The 20126-nt window shown below is 40.1% G+C and overlaps 1 protein-coding gene across 1 annotated transcript in view; it reads left to right on the top strand.

Annotated features, from left to right (window-relative positions):
- Positions 1 to 17719, top strand: part of LOC101946806 (macrophage mannose receptor 1-like) — a 55969-nt gene extending 38250 nt beyond the window's left edge. The window contains 11 exon segments of the mRNA XM_024100964.3: positions 1178 to 1292; positions 4319 to 4518; positions 5954 to 6044; positions 6471 to 6703; positions 7726 to 7891; positions 9008 to 9139; positions 9142 to 9159; positions 10957 to 11073; positions 13772 to 13933; positions 14932 to 14973; positions 16780 to 17719. Coding sequence (XP_023956732.2) covers positions 1178 to 1292; positions 4319 to 4518; positions 5954 to 6044; positions 6471 to 6703; positions 7726 to 7891; positions 9008 to 9139; positions 9142 to 9159; positions 10957 to 11073; positions 13772 to 13933; positions 14932 to 14973; positions 16780 to 17003 — 1500 coding nt within the window. The 3' untranslated portion in view covers positions 17004 to 17719.
- The last annotated feature ends 2407 nt before the right edge of the window (positions 17720 to 20126 follow it).

The following is a 20126-nucleotide window of genomic DNA, read 5'->3' as shown; positions in this document are numbered from 1 at the left end:
AGTATTGTGGTTGTTGGTCCCACTTCATCTCACCCATCTCCTACCACTGTAACCCTTCAGTTTTCCATTTTGCTTCTCCTGTTCCTCTCCCCATTCTCCTTATTCCTGTTCCCTTTCTATTTTTCCTCTCCTTCAGTTTACTTCTCTCTCTACTCATTCCTCTATTTCACATCCGCTCTCTCTCTTCCAATCCCCTATTTGAACCCCGAGTATCCTCTCACAAAAAGCCTCTACATTTCTGTAACTTAAAAAACACAGCAAGCTCTAACAACACAGCACATGTCTATCATCATCATGATCGCTTTGGGCTAAATTGGGTTCCTGTCTTATGCATGGTACAGTGTGAGCAGCGGGAGTATGTACACGTACATGTCTTGCATAACCCACATAAAAGCTGCTCCTGAGCTGATTGGCCATACAAGGCGAATATGGGAAGACTAGTCGTGCCAGGAGAAGTACACTCTGTAGAGGACTATCGGAAATTACTTTCCATCTAGTACAATCAGGGAATGCCTCCAGTACTTTCCTGTTAATTGAGTTACCTAGTAAATATCAATTTATGACTACAAAATAAAACCTCCATTGGTACTTTTTACTCAATTTATGACTGCCAAAATAAAAGCACATTGATAATGGAACTTCTAGCATTTAGTATTCATACTGTTTTAGCTTCAGACGACATTTAATTTAAATTTTATAAGATACTAGAATAGAACTAAGATGCAACAGAAGAAGGCTCTTAAGAGCTGCAGAAACTGACTGGGGTTGGTTTCAGTTACACTAGAACTCTCCAGATTTAGGCTTTGCATGTGGAAAAATAATCAATATTATGTCTGTTTTATTTTATTGCATTGTTTTCATATAGTAGATGGAAAGCAATCATTTTTCTGTGAGAAGCACTTAAAAAAAAAACCTGCATGTTCTCCCTGTCACTGAGGGATAAGATGAACTTTAACAATAAACCTCTAAGTTGTTTGAATTGATGATGGGTTTCAGCTCAGGTTTAGCAAAATTTAAATTACAGATCCTAAAGCTTTCCTAGCCTTCCCATCCTTGCTTCCTTTCTATGGGAAGATGAATAGCACGTGAGTAATTAGTATTATTCACATATAACAGCTTCCATTTGGTTTGCAGCATTGAATGAAATGTCCAGTTGATTTTTCTTTTTCTTTTTCAGTGTTTCAAAATATTTGGCTCAAGTGAAAACGAGACATTGACGTGGCATGCGGCACGAATGGCTTGTATAAATTTAGGAGGAAACCTGGCTTCCATACCAAATAAAGAAGTCCAAGGTATAACGTGTGAACCCTTTGGTACTAAACGAAACATCAACCAGTTCCCATAAAACAATTATAAATGAAGGCAAAAAATAAAACTGCAGTTATACATTCTACTCGTTTTGCCTGTTGTATAAATGTAACAAAAAATTGATAAGAAATGGGCCTTGGGATCATAGGAACATAGAAACTGCCATACCAGATTAGACCAGCAGTCCATCTAATCCTGTGTCCTGTTTCTGAGACTGCCTCTGTGACAGAAGCTTCAGAGAAAAGTGCCACAAACCTCATAGTGTACAGTTATGGAATAATCCGCTCCCTCAGGAAATTACTTCTTAATCCCATCAGTTATTGGCTGGTTTTTACCCTGAAGTATGAGAGTTTATATTCATTATTACATACAAAAAACTACATTAGGTGCTCAGAAATTAGGAAATGTCAAAATTAAGGTTGCCTGAAGTTAGACTAGATGATCACAATGGTTCCTTCTGACCTTGGAATCTATCAATCTTAATTTGGCCTCCTTGTGCGCCTGCATTATGAGACAGCCTTTAATTATGTATACATGTAACCCACACACTTTTTGGGTGGGTGTTCTGTCCCATCTAGTGGCACCAAGACCACTTAAAGATGGAGAGAAAATGAGTCTGCTCTACAACCTTTAGCTAACAGGCAGTTGGCTTTTAGCCAATGCAGTAGAGGCTCATAGACTAGGCTTCAGAGCTCCCAGGTTTGATTCCATCTGCCGACAACCAGGGTCTTGTCGGCTTTACATACACATACTATTTTTTCCACATGATCCCTGCCTTCAGTGCACAGCCTGAGTCAGCTTCCCCCATTGTCCTCCTGATTTCCATTACTCTGCCTTCTGCCGCATTCTGTTTGTGAAAAAGCTGATTCTCAGTTTTTTACCCCCTGAAATCTGTTCCCCAAAGTTCAATTCACTGCTATTCATGAATATTTAGATAGCTGCCAGGTTGTGTGAAAATATTCACTAACAACAAAAGATTATTCTTCCAAGTATCCACACCAGAAAGTTTGTGGGTCACTATTCATTGTTCACTATTCTGCTGCCTGAAAAGTTTCATGTTGTTCAGTCAGGGAATAAAAGTGACCAATCACACACCAAGAGTAATGAACACTAGAAGTTAATCATAAACAGACCACAGTATTGTTGTGAGCTGGGTGAAACCTTATTATGGGTTGGGTTAAAATCTCGTACAAACTATCATTTAAGAAAGTTGTAAGAGACGGGTAAGGGGGAACACCTAAAACAAGGCATAATAGTCTGCCCAGAAATGAGTATCATGAGGGTGGGGGTTCTAGTGGGTATTGTGACCAGGGTGGGAGGGTGTGTGTCAGAGAGAGAACACATACACAAATTGAAAACAGACAAGAACAGAAAGAGTGGCAGAGGCAAAAAGCAAGGAAGCCAAGCAGTGTCCTGTGTGAGCCATAGGCACTGACTCTGTGGAGAAAAATTTCCATGGAGAAAAATTGGTGGGTGCTCTGCACCTACCGCAGCCAAGCTCCCCACCCCAGCTCACCTTGCCTCTGCCTTCACCTTCTCCCCTGAGCACGCTGCGTCCCCGCTTCTCCTCCCAGCGCTTGCCACTGCGAAACAGCTGTTTTGCGGTGTAAGAAGCTCCGAGAGGGAGAGGGAGGAGCGGGAACATGGCGTGCTCAGGGGAGGAGGCGGGGAAGAGGCGGGGCTTGGGCAGGGATTTGGGGAAGGAGTCCAATTGGGGCAGGGAGGGGGCAGAGTTGGGGTGGGGACTTTGGGGAAGGGGTTGGAATGGGGGCGGGAAGGGGCAGGGCAGGGGTGGAGTTGGGGCAGGGCTAGGGGCAGGGGGGGCGGGTTGAGCACCCACCAGCGCCAGAAGAAGTTGGTGCCTATGCTGTGAGCATAGTGTGACCCTGGGAAAAGCTAGAGAGAGAGAGAGAGAGAGAGAGAGCGTATGGATCTGTTGGCTAAAGAGTCTTAGGCCTGTAAACTAAGAAACTGTTCCTGGTTCCTCCTGTGTTTGGAGAAGCAGGACTTTGTACATTCCTTGTTTTTTTAAAAAATGCATCAAAGAGAATACTAGACTCCATCGATTTCTACTTCCAACTAGAACCTCCCAAGGGCCCCAAAATTTGACTAGCTGCTCAGGTCAAAAAGGGGCAGCAGTCTGAAAACATTTTGTGAATAGGGTAATAAATTATGCAGAAATTGGGATAGGTTTGTGAAAGCGTCAGTTAACTGTACATATATATAAAAAAAGGGGGGGGGGTTACATTCATTATGAAAATTATTCAAAATGAATTATTTGACCAGCTCTTCTAATAATGCTGCATTACTCATAAAAGGTCATCAGGTCTATTTTCAGTGCTGTTGCACAACAACCTCAAAACAAAACTAAAAAGGCATTGTGCATCTTATTCCTTCCACTTTTACATTGGCAATATGAACTGAGAGAAAATTTTGAGGAGGCATATTTCAGCATACTCAAAACCTTCCTTTTCGCATTGGTTTTTAAAATTAAAATGTCTTGTTTCTTATAAGTTAATGTTTGAGTAGCTTATATTCCTTACGATTTCCCCACCAAACACTATATGTAAGCCACAAAATGTGACATTTAGGGTAGGTGTACACTGGAAGTGCTGTACTGGCACAGCTGCACCGATGCAGCTGCGCCACTGTAGAGTGTCTGGTGAAGATGCTGTATGCTGATGGGCGAGCCAGCATAATTACTCCCCCTCTGTGAGAGGTGGAAGCTATGTCAGTGGGAGAGCGTCTCCCGACAACATAACACAGGCATGGACAGCGCTTCAGTCGCTGTAACTTGCGTCGCTCAGAGAGGTGTCTTTTTCACACCCCTGAGTGATGCAAGTTAGATTGACTTAGGTGATAGTGTAGACCTGCCCTTACTTTCAAGCAGGTGAGATTTTGCAGAGAAATGTTTTTACCATGACCTCAGTTGTGGACATGTGTTCATTTTTTCTGTCTGGAGAAAATCATGTTGAGGTTCCCTTCATTTAAAATGTTTGCTTCCTTTCAGCCTTCCTCTTCTACCATTTAAGGGAAGTCATGAGTGATCCATGGATTGGATTGAATGATATAAATAGTGACCTATCATTTCTTTGGACGGATGGAAGTGGTGTCTCTTATATAAACTGGGCCAATGGTGCACCTACGTACAGACGCACATACTCTTATTTTCATTATGGTGGTGGTGGTGATGCCGATGACTATGAGGAGGTAAATCAAACATCATTAAACAGCCATGAATGGCTGTGCAACCGTAATTGAGCCATTTTGTGAATGTGCATTATGCTGCAGTTTTTAATTACATAATTATGTACTATTTTTCCCACAGGGCTAGTTTTTGAAGAGGATGACAAAAGGCACATCCTTAGCACAAAGGCTTTTCCCTAGCCAAATTTCAAATCCCTGCTCCAAAGCATTGAGGCATTAGAACTCCTCAAAGTAAAGGCCACCAGATTTTATTTTAACATCTAGCATCAGTCTCAGAAACAGTTAATCTGTTCATGGCTGAAACTGACAACCAATATGGAAAATTTCATCCTGAATGGTTAAATTCTGGCAAAGGCATAAAACAACTGAAAATAGGGTCTTGTAATAGGAAGCATCAATCAAACTTAATTATTGGCAAGGCTGCATGCTATGTCTGCAATATGATAATAGCTACACAGCCTGGGTGCACAATAAGTGATTTTTTTTAACACTTTAAGTGCAGTTGTACCCATCTAACACACATACAGACTATTGCTTTTAGTATGTAATGTTACTAAAATAAGTTTCAAACAGTCTCTTCCTCTTTCCTGAAAATCCATTTTAATGATTTTTCTATACAATCAAAAGTTGGACCTAGATAGACATACAATATATATTCTAGTCCATCACCCTGATCCTTACAGGAGTCTTTCCTATTACCGATAAGAATTATGCTTTACAAATAACATTTGTTACAAATTTAGCCCCTTTTCAGGTGAGTAAACCATCTGTGAACTCCTCATATTAATGTTTTTATTTGTAAGTACTCGCTGTCTACAACTTCTGGCACTAGACAGCCCAGAAGTTGTGAAGAGGAAATGAGGCCATAGCCATTCTCTTTCCTTCACAATAGCTAAGAAAGGGGTGGGGCAGTCTTAGAAGGGAGGTATTTGATTAATGCTGAACATTCTGATGAGATTTAGTAGTATCTTCAATCCGACTCCATGCTAGCAAGCTCCCATTGACACCCTTCCATTAGGAGTGGAGAAGAACAGCTGAGGTAACCAAGGATAAATGAACTGCCACCATCTGTCCTCCCAAACATTTATCACAGTGTCACCTAGTGGTGAGGAGCCAACATTGCTTCTAAAATAATCCAGACCAACAGCAGTTTCCATATTCCAGGGAACATTGTCTGGGATTATGAACACTCAGGAGGAGTTTGTAAAAGCTTGGTAAAGTTCCAACCAAAAATTGGAGCTATATTACTACTGACATTACAGTACAGATTTTTAGGAGCTATATTAATACTGACATTACAGTACTGAAACTTTAAATGTTGGAGGACTGAAACATTTGTAATATGCACGTCTACAGAACCTGTGGGAGAAGGAGGAGAACTTGTCTCCTGATGATTACTTTTTCTTCTGAATTTATGTTCTCCTTTTTTCCCCCTTAGAGAGACTGTGTCATTATGACAAAGGAAGAAGGGAAATGGAAAGATGAAGACTGTGAAAATGACAAAAGCTATATATGCCAAATGAATTTAAGTGAGTTCTATTTCACCAGCTTTCTAAATTTAAAAAATCATTGAAAACTCATGATGGCTTTTTAGTTTTGCTTGTGGATTAAATTCTGGGTTTCCACATAGAACATATCACCTATTGGAAGGCATTCTGACCCTCTAAGGCCTCCAAAATTCCTTCTTCTCAAGGATTGAAACAGATTCCGTAGCAGATTCCACAGCTGGGTCGATCTAACTTTCTAGCATGGACCAGCCTATATTTTCTGTATTCACAAACAATTCATAATTTTTCATTAATTTTAACTGAAGAATTTTCACTTATTGTTAGTGCTACACCTCTTAATTTGTGCAACAATGTAGATATTAAACATTAGTAGTACAAAGTAAATCCATGCACCTGATTTTTGGTTATGTATGTATGTATTTATGTATTTATTTAAAATTATTACAGACCCTAAATTACTTCATTCCCCAACAACAATTCCAGCCTCTGGCTTTACCCGTTATGGTGACAGTAGCTATGCAGTCATCCATTCCAAAATGAAATGGGAAGAGGCAAGAAAAAATTGCAAGGACAGATCTTCAGAACTTGCTAGTATTTTAGATATCCACAGCCATTCATTCCTATGGCTACAGATGTTAAAGTATGGAGAGCGTGTATGGATTGGTCTTAACAGCAATGTGGTAAGTGTTGGATATTATTGTACTATTGCATACAAAAATAAGCTCTCATGTTTAATATATAAATATTGGTTGCTTTCATTGTAATGGTGCTGTAAGAGCTATATTCTCAATTCATCAGAAGCATGCATGGACTTCTAGCACTCCTGTTAGAGTTCCTTAAAGACCACATAAAGCACATGGGATGGATAGGAGGATCCACAGAGAAAGTCCTAATGGGAAATAGTAGATGGAGAGCTATAAAAACTGTGGTGGCACTCGGTGTTAAAATCAGGAACCATGGAGACAGGGCGTTGAGTGCCAAATAATTTTTACCCTCAAAATTACTTAAAATCGTAATCTAAAGAAATGATGATTAGGCAGGCTGGATTGTCCATAAGTGCTTCTCTTGATAACTGTCTGGTAAGTGATCCCGCATTTACTCACCTAAAGTTCTAACCATGCTTTGGAGGACACCATTACTTCAACAAGCAAAACAATAATGAATAATTTAAGACGATAACACCGAATGTAAATAGGCAATAAAATAAACTATGCTTAGAATAAGTTATGCTTGGAAGAGCTGCCCAATTAATTTTTAGTTTGTGCTGCCCTCCCCAGCTTTATAAATCTCCAGAAAAATCATCTGTCCATGTAAATGTCCATCTGTAAAGTTACAGCTCCAGCCTATTATATTATTTTGTCACATCCTACATTGTGCCTGCTTGTTCCAGTACATTGAAAACTCCACAAGGAAGAGATTCTGCTATTTGTTCAACTCAGTTCATGTGTTGGACTGTGCAGTGCCCATTTACAGTGCTAAATAAATACTGTTAGCTTTAAAAAAAATAATAAAAAAGTATTACTCTCCTCATGACTCATGTGTCAGGCATTTATTCACTATTTTGATATGTCAGGTATTAGAAAATGACATAAATAGAGTGTTTCTGATGAAAAGCTCAAATAACTAATGCCAGTGTAATTAAAACTACATATTGGTACCTTTGTATTGCCATTTATATTATCTTAATTTATACTGTTTTTAGACAGATGGCCATTATAAATGGGTTGATAACTGGATAATCCAATATACTAAATGGGCAACAAGAGAACCAAAAGAAAAAATAGCCTGTGTCTATCTAGACCTTGATGGAACCTGGAAGACAGCATCTTGTAATGAAAGCTACTTCTCCGTCTGTAAACAGTCAGATGGTAAGCAATTGAACTTAACAATTTAAAGACCACAAGACTTACTGTACTGGATCATGCCAGAGGTCTAACTAGTTTAGTATCCGATCTCTAGCAGTGACTGTCCCCAACAACCTGAGAGAAAGGTGCTTCAAGAATTCCACCTACCTGCCTTCAGAGTCTGGGATTCTACTTATGAGGTGGTACATAACTTTGAAGGCTTTGGCACTTTAAAGCCTCAGTTGGTGTAAATGGGAATAGCTCCATTGACTTCTGAGGTGTTATTTTTATTTACTCCAGCTGAAGATTTGGCCCTCCATTCCTTTCCAGCCTCGAGATATTTTCCTCGTTATCTGCAATTTTCATGGGTTGCATTGGTGGTTGTGCATAAGTTAGATTGGCACTGGACACTCATCATGGCTATCCATCCAGTAACTAATTATGAAAGCTCTAGGGGCAGGTGTCCTGGCAGCAGTTGGAATGAAACACTTGGGAGAGGTTCATGCCCACCTGTCAGGGGTAATAATTCTAAGAGCTGGTACGCTTCAGGCCAGGGTCACCGCAGGGAGACAAGACTCAGGCGTGGGAATCCTGTGTGATGACACCTTTAAGAAGAAGTTTTAAGGTCATGTACTTTTCCCTCACAGCACTTTCTTCCTGATGTGGGTTACAGAATAAATGGCATTGCTTTACAGTAGCTTTTGAGTCAATGCATCAGGCCATAAACCTGCTTTAATCTGCATATGCAACTCACAGTAGTGAGCCCAGCTATGTCAATAGAAGTTGCACACATGATTAAGAGCTATATTTAGCATATGGCATTCTGACAACCAGTGGTGGGCCCCATATAAGTGTCTAAACTTAATGTGCCTAAATAAAGAGTGCAACTGACAATACAGCATACAGTTGCAACACCAATACTTCACCAGTTGAAGGTAGTCTCATATAAAGTGATAATGGAAATTCTAGATTGATATCAATATTTAGCTGGGAGGGGGGAAGGCAGTATTTTCCTAGCATCATTCTAAGTTACTTGTAGCTACTTGTAGCTTGATATATGTGTGCTGAGTAATTTTAAAGACTAATTTTTGGGTTATTCATAAAGAAGTACTGATTTCAAACCACATGATTTCTTCACAGTGGTGGCCCCTCCTGATCCTCCACAGCTGCCTGGAAATTGCCCTGAATCAAAAGAACTCAGATCTTGGATTCCTTTCCATGGTCACTGCTACTACATTGAATCATCAGCCATGAAAAGCTGGGCCCAAGCTTCCCGGAATGTATTCGATTAGGTAAGTGACTTCTCTTGAGAGCAAAGACTTAATTAAGGACACAGTGTTCATTTTACAAAGTTCCTTAACTGCCAAAAACCTATTTATTAAAATGAGTTATTTTTTCCCCACTTATGCTTTTTGTTTTGTTTTTGTTCTTCACTCAGCTGGGGAGATGAAACTAGGCTGATATGTTTGACTTTCTCATTATAGTCGTTTTCATTGTCTGGATTTCACGCATGTGCCAAATACTATAATATTTGTGATCCCAACATATATTTATATTTAATTTTTAAAATAAAATTACAGAATAAAAAGCACTTATCCTATGCTTTAGGAATCTTTGACAGCTTCTAAACATATGGGGCCAGATTCATCAGTACACTCTGTCTCCCCTCCAGATTATTCAAATCATCTGTTGAATTAGTATACTTTCCAACATAGACTTTAAAGCCAGAAGGGATCAGCTAGTCTGATCTCCTGCACATTGCAGGCCACAGAACCTCACCCACCGACTCCTGTAAAATACCCCTAACCTCTGGATGAGTTACTGAAGTCCTCAAATCATGGTTTAAAGACTTCAAGTTACAGACAATCCACCATTTACACTAGTTTAAACCTGCAAGTGACCCTTGACCTGTGCAGCAGAGGAAAGTGAACCCCCCCCCCCCCCAAGGGTCTCTGCCAATCTGACCTGGGGGAAAATTCTTTCCCAATCCCAATAGACACCTGGGAAAGAATTCTCTGTAGTAACTCAGAGCCCTCCCCAGCTAGTGTCCCATCACTGGCCATTGGAGATATTTGCTGCTAGCAGTTGCAGATCTGCTACATGCCACTGTAGGCAGTCTCATCATAACATCCCCTCCATAAACTGATCCTCAACATGAAATCCAGATCTTCAGATTTTAATATTTCCTTAAGATCATGCTGAGATGCAAAAGCAAAGCAGAGACAGTAGGGAGAGAGAGTTACACAAAGGGGACAGTCCCCTTTCCCCTTTAATTAGGAACAATATCTCCCCCAGTTGGTTCAGTTTTGGCCTTTCTCTCACAGCTGAGGAGTCTTCCCCTTCATCTGCATATGCTCCCCACCTGGCTGGCTCTCAGTGTCAGGGGCCAGCCAGTAGTGGAGCCAGTATCCTAGTAACCTAGTGAGCGCAGCTGGCCCTGAAGGAAGCTGTCTGACTAAGCCACCCGATTGGCTGCAGGAGTCAGCTAGCTAATAATTAAGTTCAGCAGCAGTCCAGTGGCTGCTCAATGTGCTCCTGACCTGCAGCTATGCTTGCCCAGGCCCCAGAACCCCACTCTGTCCCCCTGACTGTGACTCTAGTTAACCCTTTGGCTTTGGCTTCTGACAGTGACTCGAGTTAACTCTCTAGCTTCAACTTTGGCTTCAGACTCTTGTGTCCAACTCTTGGTTACCCCTTCTAACTACAACTTTGACTCAGGCTTTGGCTTCTGACTCCCAGTTATGACCTGTGGCTTTGCTCCAGGACTGTGCCCCAGCTGCATTCAGCTCTACCTGTAGGCCAGACACCCACAACTTGGTCACGGACGCTCAAGGCTGTGGGCTCCAGGAGGAAGGAGCATTCGCTGTTGCTGTGTTGAGAAACCTAGTTGTGACTCAGCACATTCAACTGCCATGATTAGCTGCTCTCCCCCAGGAGGCAGAGGAAGGAATGGAGGAGGCAGCCAATCAGAAGGCATTGTGCAAAAGTCTCAAAGATAAAATTAATTGCTATTATAGTTGTGAAGGGGCAGGTCATTATATTAGTTACTCTCCTTGATTATGGTTATTTGTTTTGTTAATGCTTTCCAGATGCTACTTTGGTTTCAGTAGAAGATTTGGCTGAATCCAACTTTCTGACACACAGGATACAGGCTCTTGAAAGCAAAACGCAAGGTTTTTGGACAGGAATGTACAGAAATGTGGATGGTAATTTTATTTTACTGTCAATATTTAAATTAATAAAATTTGTCAATAAATGAAATCTGAGGAATAATTTTATCCCTTGATGCACTGTTCTGCTGATGGTTTAAGTAGGACTGTATATGTCTTTTAGTCTCTAATGTTAATGGGTTGACCCTAGACATTCTCTACAGTGACCTTATTCTCAGAGGCCACCAAAGGTATCAGATAACCCACCAGAAATGAAGTGTGAGGGAAGACCTACTAGATCACAGGTGTCTTCAGGTGAATCTGATTGCATTGTGAAATCTTTCTGAAATCACACATCATTGCTATACAAGAGGAAAAGAAGAGATTTTTTTGTCTCTGATATAGACTCCATAAAATCTTGGTCAGCAAGTTTGTTTTGAGTTGTGCATAGGCTGTTTAATAAAAGAGATCTCTGTCTGGTTTCTGGTTCCAATCCCTCCCATTAAGACACATTTCTAGATAGTCTGAAAAGAAAATTGTTCATAATTGGGCTGATGTATCCACCTTTTTGGAAGAGCAATATTTTGAGTGCAAGTGCAAGGCCTTCTCTGGTTGAATTCCAATTAGTGTTGCTCACCAGGATACTGGAGGTGTTGGGAAAACTTCAGATTTCATGGTGTGTGTTAGACTTCCTGGCTAGTGCAGGCCAGGAGGGAAGCACTGTATCCAATATTGATGGGGATTGTGAGTGTTTCTGTTAAGGAAAGTATGCCACAGATTTGAAGAAAGCCTACATATACTTTTCAGTTATGAAATCCTTGCTTGACTTTGGCAATTTTACCAGTCATTAAGCAGCTTCCAGCCTTCCCTGCTTGAGTAAGGTGACTGAGAAAATGTCTGTATGCCTCAGATCTCCTTGATCCTTGTAAATCTAGTAATGGTCCTGGATTTGAACAAAACCCACAGTTGTTACAATGATCAATGTTCTCCGCCTAGTGATGGTCAGTGATCAGGTGCTTATGCTGCTATTAGTTCTGTTGGTTGCCTTCAATACCACTGATCATAAGGTGTTGACACTTCTGCAGTTGTATGCTGGGGTTCATGGGGCTACCCTTGGAGTCGCTACATTACTCCTTGTCAGAGGGTTGTCTTGAAAATTGCCCATCAGCCCCAATGCCGCTCTCATGTTGGATGTTACAGGGTTTATTTTTGTCACCATACTTGTTCAATGTGTACATAGGGCCTTTAGGGAGGTTAATGAGGAATCATGGTTTGCAATGTTTTTAGCAGTCTGATGGCACACTAATGTATATTGTGAACGGACGTCTGGACATGGTTAGGAAAGTAAATGACACCATAAGCATTGAAAAACGGATAGTAAAGAAGTAGCTATGAGTCAGCGTATACGCTATAATCTGATTTATAATTACATAGCAAATGAAAAATGAGATTCTACAAGGGATGCATTTAAACAGAAAAGTATAATTGTTTTACTCTTATATAGTTTTCTTAATATAATAACTCCAGCTGGCAACATACGGTATCAGATGCTCCTTTTTATTTTATCACCATCAGTTTTAATTCCTGCCATTGTCTTGCACCCTTTCATTTATCTTATTTTGACACAGTGTTAACAGCAATACGTAGTTAGAAACAGTGTTTCTTTTATGTTACTTATTGCATTATGTATATTTGAAAAACTTTATAGAAATAAAATGCATCTTTTACATCTCAAATGTTGAAGTATTTCAGTCTAAATGCATCTTTTACATCTCAAATGTTGAAGTATTTCAGTCTCTGATATTCTGACATCTTCTGTTAATAGATGTTAGCTTGTAGTCAAAGAAACGTAATTAGCTCATAAAACACTGGATTATGGTCTGATCTTTCCTGAAGCACTGTCCATCCAAATCAAATTGTAGTAATGTGGTGGGGTTTACAGATCCCACACTGAACCAGGCTAAGGAATAGAGCAACGTTGGGCTAGGGATGTCCCACCTCTCAACAGGCACAGGGCATGCTCTTGGTGGAGGAATAATGTATAAGGTCCCTTGCAGCCCAGGAAAAGTGGGGAAGGAGCTGCAGGTTGCACCAAGAAGGAAGGCTGAAGCCAAGAGTTGTGACAGGAGTAACTACAGCTTTATTAAGGCTGCTGTAGCTGCGGGGATCTGGATACCCTACCCCCCTCTTCGGGAGCTGAAAGCCCTAAATGAGACTGCTTTGATTAGAACATTAACAAACCAAGTGGAGTCTTCTAAACCAGCTACCACACCCCAAACAGAGGTGCTCTAATCTGTAGGAAATGACCCAGGGAAAATGTAATGTGGGGCAGATCAATAACTGGTCCGGACACTTTGACAAACCCCCTAGGGGCCTGGGTTGGGACCAGGAGGAGTTAATGGACCCAGGTCCCCCTACCTTGCCCCTCTGTAGTGGCAGAACCCCAAGAGGAGGAATAGGAGCAGTCAGGAGGGACTTAGGCCCACTGTGTACAGCTTGGCTTGGGCCCCCTCTAGGATGACAAGGCAGGCAGAGACTGACTACAACGCCACCACCTGAACACTGGGACAGTTGGTTATCAGACAGTTTTAACTACTTATACCAGGACAATGTGATATGTCTTCATGACAAAGCAGGTGCTAGTTACTAGTAAATTGCTTGATTTTTTTAAGTCACTTGGTGAGCTAAGGAGTTACAATGGACACATTGATTTTCTTCTAATTTGTTATAATTAATATATTCTTTTTGACTTTAGACCAATGGTTGTGGCTAGACAACACCATAGTGGATTTTGTCATCTGGAATGTAAAAATGCCCACTGAGAGAGAGCACTGTGTTGAAATATCTGCACCATCTGGGTATTGGAATAATATTCTGTGCTCTTCCGAAAAAGGATTTATTTGTAAAAAACCAAAGGGTAAGTGATATGATTAATATGATATACTAGATTTATTATTAGTAATTATTATAATATTTATACTGTGAATATATGCTGTGTATTGTGAGGTATATGTATGTGTGGTATGACATGCGTGTTTGTGTGTAACCCTTATATATATATATATATATATATATATATATATATATATATATATATATATATATATATATATATACACACACATACTAGGGCTATCAAACGATTAAAAAAATTAATTGCAATTAATTGCACGGATAAACAATATTAGAAATCCATTTATTTAAATATTTTTGGATGTTTTCTACATTTTCAAATATATTGATTTCAATTACAACACAGAATACAAAGTGTCTAGTGCTCACTTTATATTTATCTTTGAGTATAAATATTTGCACTGTGAAAACCAAAAGAAATAGTATTTTTCAATTCATCTAATACAAGTACTGTAGTGAAATCTCTTTATCATGAAAGTTGAACTTACAAATGTAGAATTATGTACCAAAAAAACTGCATTCAAATATAAAACAATGTAAAATTTTAGAGCCTATAAGTCCACTCAGTCCGACTTCTTGTTCAGTCTGTCGCTCAGACAAACAAGTTTGTTTACATTTGTAGGAGATAATGTTCCCTGCTTCTGGTTTACTATGTCACCTGAAAGTGAGAACAGGCGTTCTCATGGCACTGTTGTAGCCAGCATCACCAGATATTTGTGTGTCAGATGCTCTAAAGATTCATATGTCCATTCGTGCTTCAACCACTATTCCAGGGGACATGCGTCCATGCTGATTATTAGAAATAAAAGTGAACAATTTTTAACTAGTGTTGTGGTTCAGTTACATTAAATATAAAAGTAAAGCTGTTGTCACATATTTAGCATCTGTTAATTTCCTTTACCAAATGCATTGTAGAATACGAAGCTAATTGTAGTCCTTCATATTTTTCCCTGCATAGATTTTATAGATGTTGAATAAGTGTTTTATTTTTCTCTTTGAAAGTTCTTGAAGTTCAGTCAACTGAGAAGCCTCCAGATAAGAAAGGTAAGACTATTTATAAGGAAAACAACAAGAAACCCAAAATACCACATGGACATAAGTGATTTTGAAAATCTCGCCCCCTCAGTGATTTTGGAGCAGAAGTCCTATTGAAAATCAGCAGGACATGTGCTCCTAAGTAATTTAGGAGCTTTTGAAAATCCCACCCCTAGGTATTAGTGGTTGTAAATGTTCTGACATAAAATTACTGTAAAATGCATTTCCAAATAATTAACAGCTCATATCTCATTCATTAAAAGTGTGACTTTGTTAAAATAATACCTTCTGATTCATCAAATCTGTGGGCCAAATCCTGAGGACCTTATTCAGGGTCACATTTTGTCTGGCTCTTGGATAGGTGTGCTTGAGTGAAGGGGTGCAAGGAACTTCCCTGTCTTGAATGCCTCATGCAAGTGCCAGGGACAATCACAGTCTTTACATGTAGGAGAGCTCAGGGAAATGTTTTCACCTATATCCTCAGGATGCAGGTTGTCCTGAAGGCAGCTGCAATGAGGCAGGGCTGTGGCACGGAACCTCATCCCACTGGCCCACTCAGAAAGGATTGTGCACTAGAGAGAATGAGGAGCAAAAGGTCCTCCTTACACAGTGCTCCCTTAGGGACAGGATGGCTCTACATGGCCTTTTACTCAGACATAGTGTAGCCCTCAGTTTTTACTCAGTCTCTGTTCTGTCCAATTCTCATAGTCCCACTAACTTAAACAGGAGTTGAGTTGAAACAGGGACTGAGTACAATATGGACATCAGGATTTGGATCTATGTATTCAGGATAGAGCTGTTCAAATCATGAATAAAATGGATTATATTTGTTATTAATTGGATGTGGCCAGATTTCTCTCTGTTTGCTGTTCATGGAGTCCTGGTGTCCATGAGTCACATGCATTTAGAAAACCACCAGGTATTTATGAAAATATTCAGAAATCTCCACATTTCCATGAATTTTTGGACAAAAAAATCTTAAGTTGAAAAATTTGTCCTGGAAAGATATTGTTCATTACTTGCTTTCTGGTATTTGTTACTGGTTAGTCAATGTTTATCGTATGTTCACCTGTTCAAAAAGTTTGTCACCCAACTGGGAATAGAAACAAATACCATATGACCTAAGTGAACAGTCATGGGGCATAAATAACAAATAGTTACAGTGAGCACATCATAGACAACCCATAGGCTACAATCTGTTAATTCAAACTATTCATATAATTTTTAGGAAAAAAAAACATAGATTCCCAGATCTCCAAATTTGCTCCTACATCACCTTATTTCCAGCCTACTGCATAATACTTAGCTGTGGGAAAGAAGGCCTGGCTACACACCAGCAATCCCTTGGTTGCTCTAAACTAAACTGGTCTCATATTGGCACAGAACTGGCTCCAGGTTCGGGATGGGAAGAACATCTCCATCATCACATGAGCCCAGTACATCTTGGGTACAGCTGAGAATCACAGAGTCATAAAGTTTAAGGCCAAAAGGGACCAACAGATCATCTAGTCTGACCTCCTGCACATCACAGGCCACTACAGAACTCCACCCAGTTACCTGTGCATTAAGACCAATAACCTGAATTAGACTGAGTATTATGGCCCTCAGAAGACTGAACTATTGAGAGAGAGAGAAGCAGAAAGTGGGAGGGACCAAGGTGCACCAATTCCTGAGACCCTGCAATGGTAGGGAATTGACTAAATGAGAGACCCAGATGAACCTAGCAAGCAAATCTGGTCCATTGTCCATAGTCCAATGGCTTCCATCTGTTATAATCACTGAGATCATTAGCAATTGTTTTGTGTTCATTTACAGAAGACGAAGAGGCTATTGCACCTGCTCACCTCACAGCTTGGATACTAGTTATTCTGGCTACTCTTATTCTTATTGGAGCTGGCCTTGCAGGCTGTTTCTTCTACAAGAAAAAGAGACAAAACCAACTACAAGGAGATGATCAAGGCGCAGAGACACTTTTAAAATGCAGCGATGCTGTTTCAAGAACTAGTGATACAAAGCATTCTGTGCCAAGTATTGAGTAGAATGAACAGGTTATCCTGTAGTGTAATAAAATTTGTGCCTGATTTTGGTAAAATTAGCTAACTAGAATACAAGAAATCTTAAATCAAAGCTTATTTCTCTTGTTTAAATAGTAGCCTGTTTGTTTAGCACTGTCTATATTTTTATACATGTACTTAGCAGAAGCATTTACTCCTATTATAGTCTTGTAGCATTCAAGATCTTCTCATATAAAAGTAGGTTTTGGCGAAAGGAATGGGAAGGGCTATTCAAATGGGACAATGGATATACTTAAAACTACTAAAATGGAGCAAACCAGTGTGAACAAATATTCAAGAAACTATGGTTTCTAGTCAGAACTGGATTGCCGTGAGATATAATGAATGGTCAGTTTATGCAACTATTGTGTTTGTGGAAACTGCAAAGAACTCAACAAAACATTTGTTTAATTCTGTTGAAATCCTGAAAATAATCCCGAAAACTTCACTCCAGCAGTCAAGCTCTTTTTTTATTGATGGGACTGTACTTTGCTTAAGTCTTAAAAAGAAACAATGTTGTATATTATCACTTTTTAGATAATGTCTGAAGACATAAGTAGTCTGCTGTTTTCACTATGTATAAACAGTGAAACCTGTCAGAAATCTCTCAAAAGGTTTTGTGGTCTGTGCTTGTAAGTCTTGTAGCATATTAAATGATATGAATTAAAATGTTCTCACTCAGTTATGAATGGGCTGAAGCAGAATGAAAATGTGTTTTCCTTCATTCAGTTTAGTTCTTTGAAAAAGACAGAAAATGTCTTTTCGTGACGTAGTTTTCATCTTTAGAACACTGTGTGCAACAGGTAATCTCTGCCCTTCACAGATATTGTCTGTCATTAATGAGAGCAAATTAGCTCAGCCTCCTAGCATGTAAGTAGACTTTTCGGCAATAATTTAAAAGTAGAGAATTCCTCTTGAAGTACCAAAGATATCGCTACAAACTGTTGAGCCTTTTAGCTCTACTTTAGTGTGTCAGTGTCTGAACCAGTCTTTTCTAACAGCTCTGAAAACTGGATGGGGAATGACCTAGCGGGTATAAATTTATTCTGTCTGGGGGAACAAAATCTCATTTAGGGCCAAATTGTGGCTGGCTCTTACCCAGATGTGTGGACAGAGGAGGGTGTAATTTCTGGTTCCCTCTTCACTAACCTTTTAATGAACAGTGCCCCATAGGGGGTGTCAAAGAGGAAGCAAGGCCCTCCTCCCCTCCCTCTGCATTGGCCCAAGGATCCAGTGCAACACAGATCTGTTAAGGTTCCCAGATTAGCCAGAAGATCTCCAGTTTTGTGGATTCCTGCCTGGGACCCTGAGCAGCTGAGTCATTCTCCTAAGCGGGAGAGCTGCAGGGCTATGGGGAGGGACTCTAGGCTGTGTCTTTATAGTTAGAAGAGACCCTGCCTAGATGGAACTATCCTCAGAGTCCACCAGGAAATTAACCATGGCAATCCCACACACAATACAGCCCTGAACCCACCTACAGCTCTTCCATAGTGATGTCGGAAGTTAGCTAACTTGAGTTGGCATGGCTCCTTTTGTGCTCATTTTAAGACCGGGAGAACAAATTCTGTTAATAGCTTGTTGAAATTTTTTATTCAAAACTAAAACTGTTTTTGGTCTTTTATTTTAAGAGTGTTGTTGGAAAATATATTTGAATTTTTTTTCTGATATTTACAAAAATCTCCAAAATCCAAAATGAATTTTGTTTTCAGTTTTTAGTTATTTCACCTTCATCTCCCTTTTTTCCTCTCCCTCAATTTTCCCTTTTCCCATTTTGTTGCTGAAATTGTGGGGGAAGGGAGGAGGAGAAAGTGTGTGGGGAGGTGAGGGGGGAAACCATTGTGACGAAATGGGAATTTTTTGTAATATTTTTATGAAGCCTATATGTGTCTCAGTTTCCCCTGTATTTCACATGGCTATTCAGTGGGGATGGGGGGAAAGCACTGTTTGCACTCAGGGCAGGCTAAGGCCTGGCCTATACTAAAAAATTAGATTGATCCAACTATATTGTTCATCAGAGTGAAAAATCCTCACCTCTAAGTGATGTGGTTAATCCAACCTAATCCCTGTTGACCTAGCTACTGCCTGTCAGGGAGGTGGATTAACAACAGGAGAACCCCTCTCATCAGCATAGGTAGTGTCTACACTGAAACACTACAGCAGCACAGCTGTACCATTTTAGGTGTAGACAGACCCTAAGTTTTCCGTGTAAACCAGCCCTCAGAGAGACAAGAGCCTGAACAATAGGGTTCACAACAGCTTGGCTGGAGCTCTGGCTAACCAGAATGGACTATGCTTTATCCTTCTTTTCTCTGTGCTAACCTAAGGACTTCCTATGCTGTGTTGCCCTGGACTAATAAACTCTGTTTTGACGATACAAACGCTTGGTGAGGTGTGTTAATTCCAGAAGAGTGTATGCATCTTTACCCGAAGTCTGTCTCAGTTGGACTCACTGAACAGAGCTCACAATGTGTGACAGGAGTGCTGAAACCCCAGATGCTGTCTGGTGTGATCACGTGGCCTACCCTGTGCAGGAAGAGTGAGATCCTTTGGGTCTGGCACACTAGAGGGGATTCTCCCAGAGACTTTCAAAGCTGAGCGCTTAGCACCAATCCTGTGGATCTGTGACAACCATAAATTTTTTAAAAAAAAGTTTCACCTCTTTGTCCTCCCTTCCAGAAAGTTAACAGCGTAGCAAGCTGGGATGTAAAGCTACCCCGCACTAGTCTGCCGTACTCCAACTGTCCGTTTTGACCATGCTGTCGTGCACTAGAAGCTCCTTAGTGTGCTTTGATCTACTTCTGTTTTGGGTGCAGCATAGATTTACTAACCAGTTGCCACCAATTAACTGTTTGTGTAGACAAGGCCTTAGATCGATGGCTGATCCTCAATATTTGAGCTTTAATGTATTTGTTTTTCTTAGCTCTCTAGAAACAGTTTTGCCAGCGTGTGTTTCTATAGGAAACAGATGTTCTTTTTTTTTTTAGTTCCAGCATTTACTATTTTTGTTGAGTTCTGCTTTTTTACAAAATTATTTAAAGGATGAAGAATTATTTCCTTAGCTGTTGTTTCTTTCCTATCAACTAAATGTATATGTTTTCAGTCTTAGAA

The sequence above is a fragment of the Chrysemys picta genome, chromosome 2 (genome assembly GCF_011386835.1).
Source record: "Chrysemys picta bellii isolate R12L10 chromosome 2, ASM1138683v2, whole genome shotgun sequence".
In the NCBI taxonomy this organism is placed as follows: Eukaryota; Metazoa; Chordata; order Testudines; family Emydidae; genus Chrysemys; species Chrysemys picta.
The sequence above is the reverse complement of the archived record's forward strand: the minus strand, read 5'-3'. Positions and strand labels throughout refer to the sequence as shown.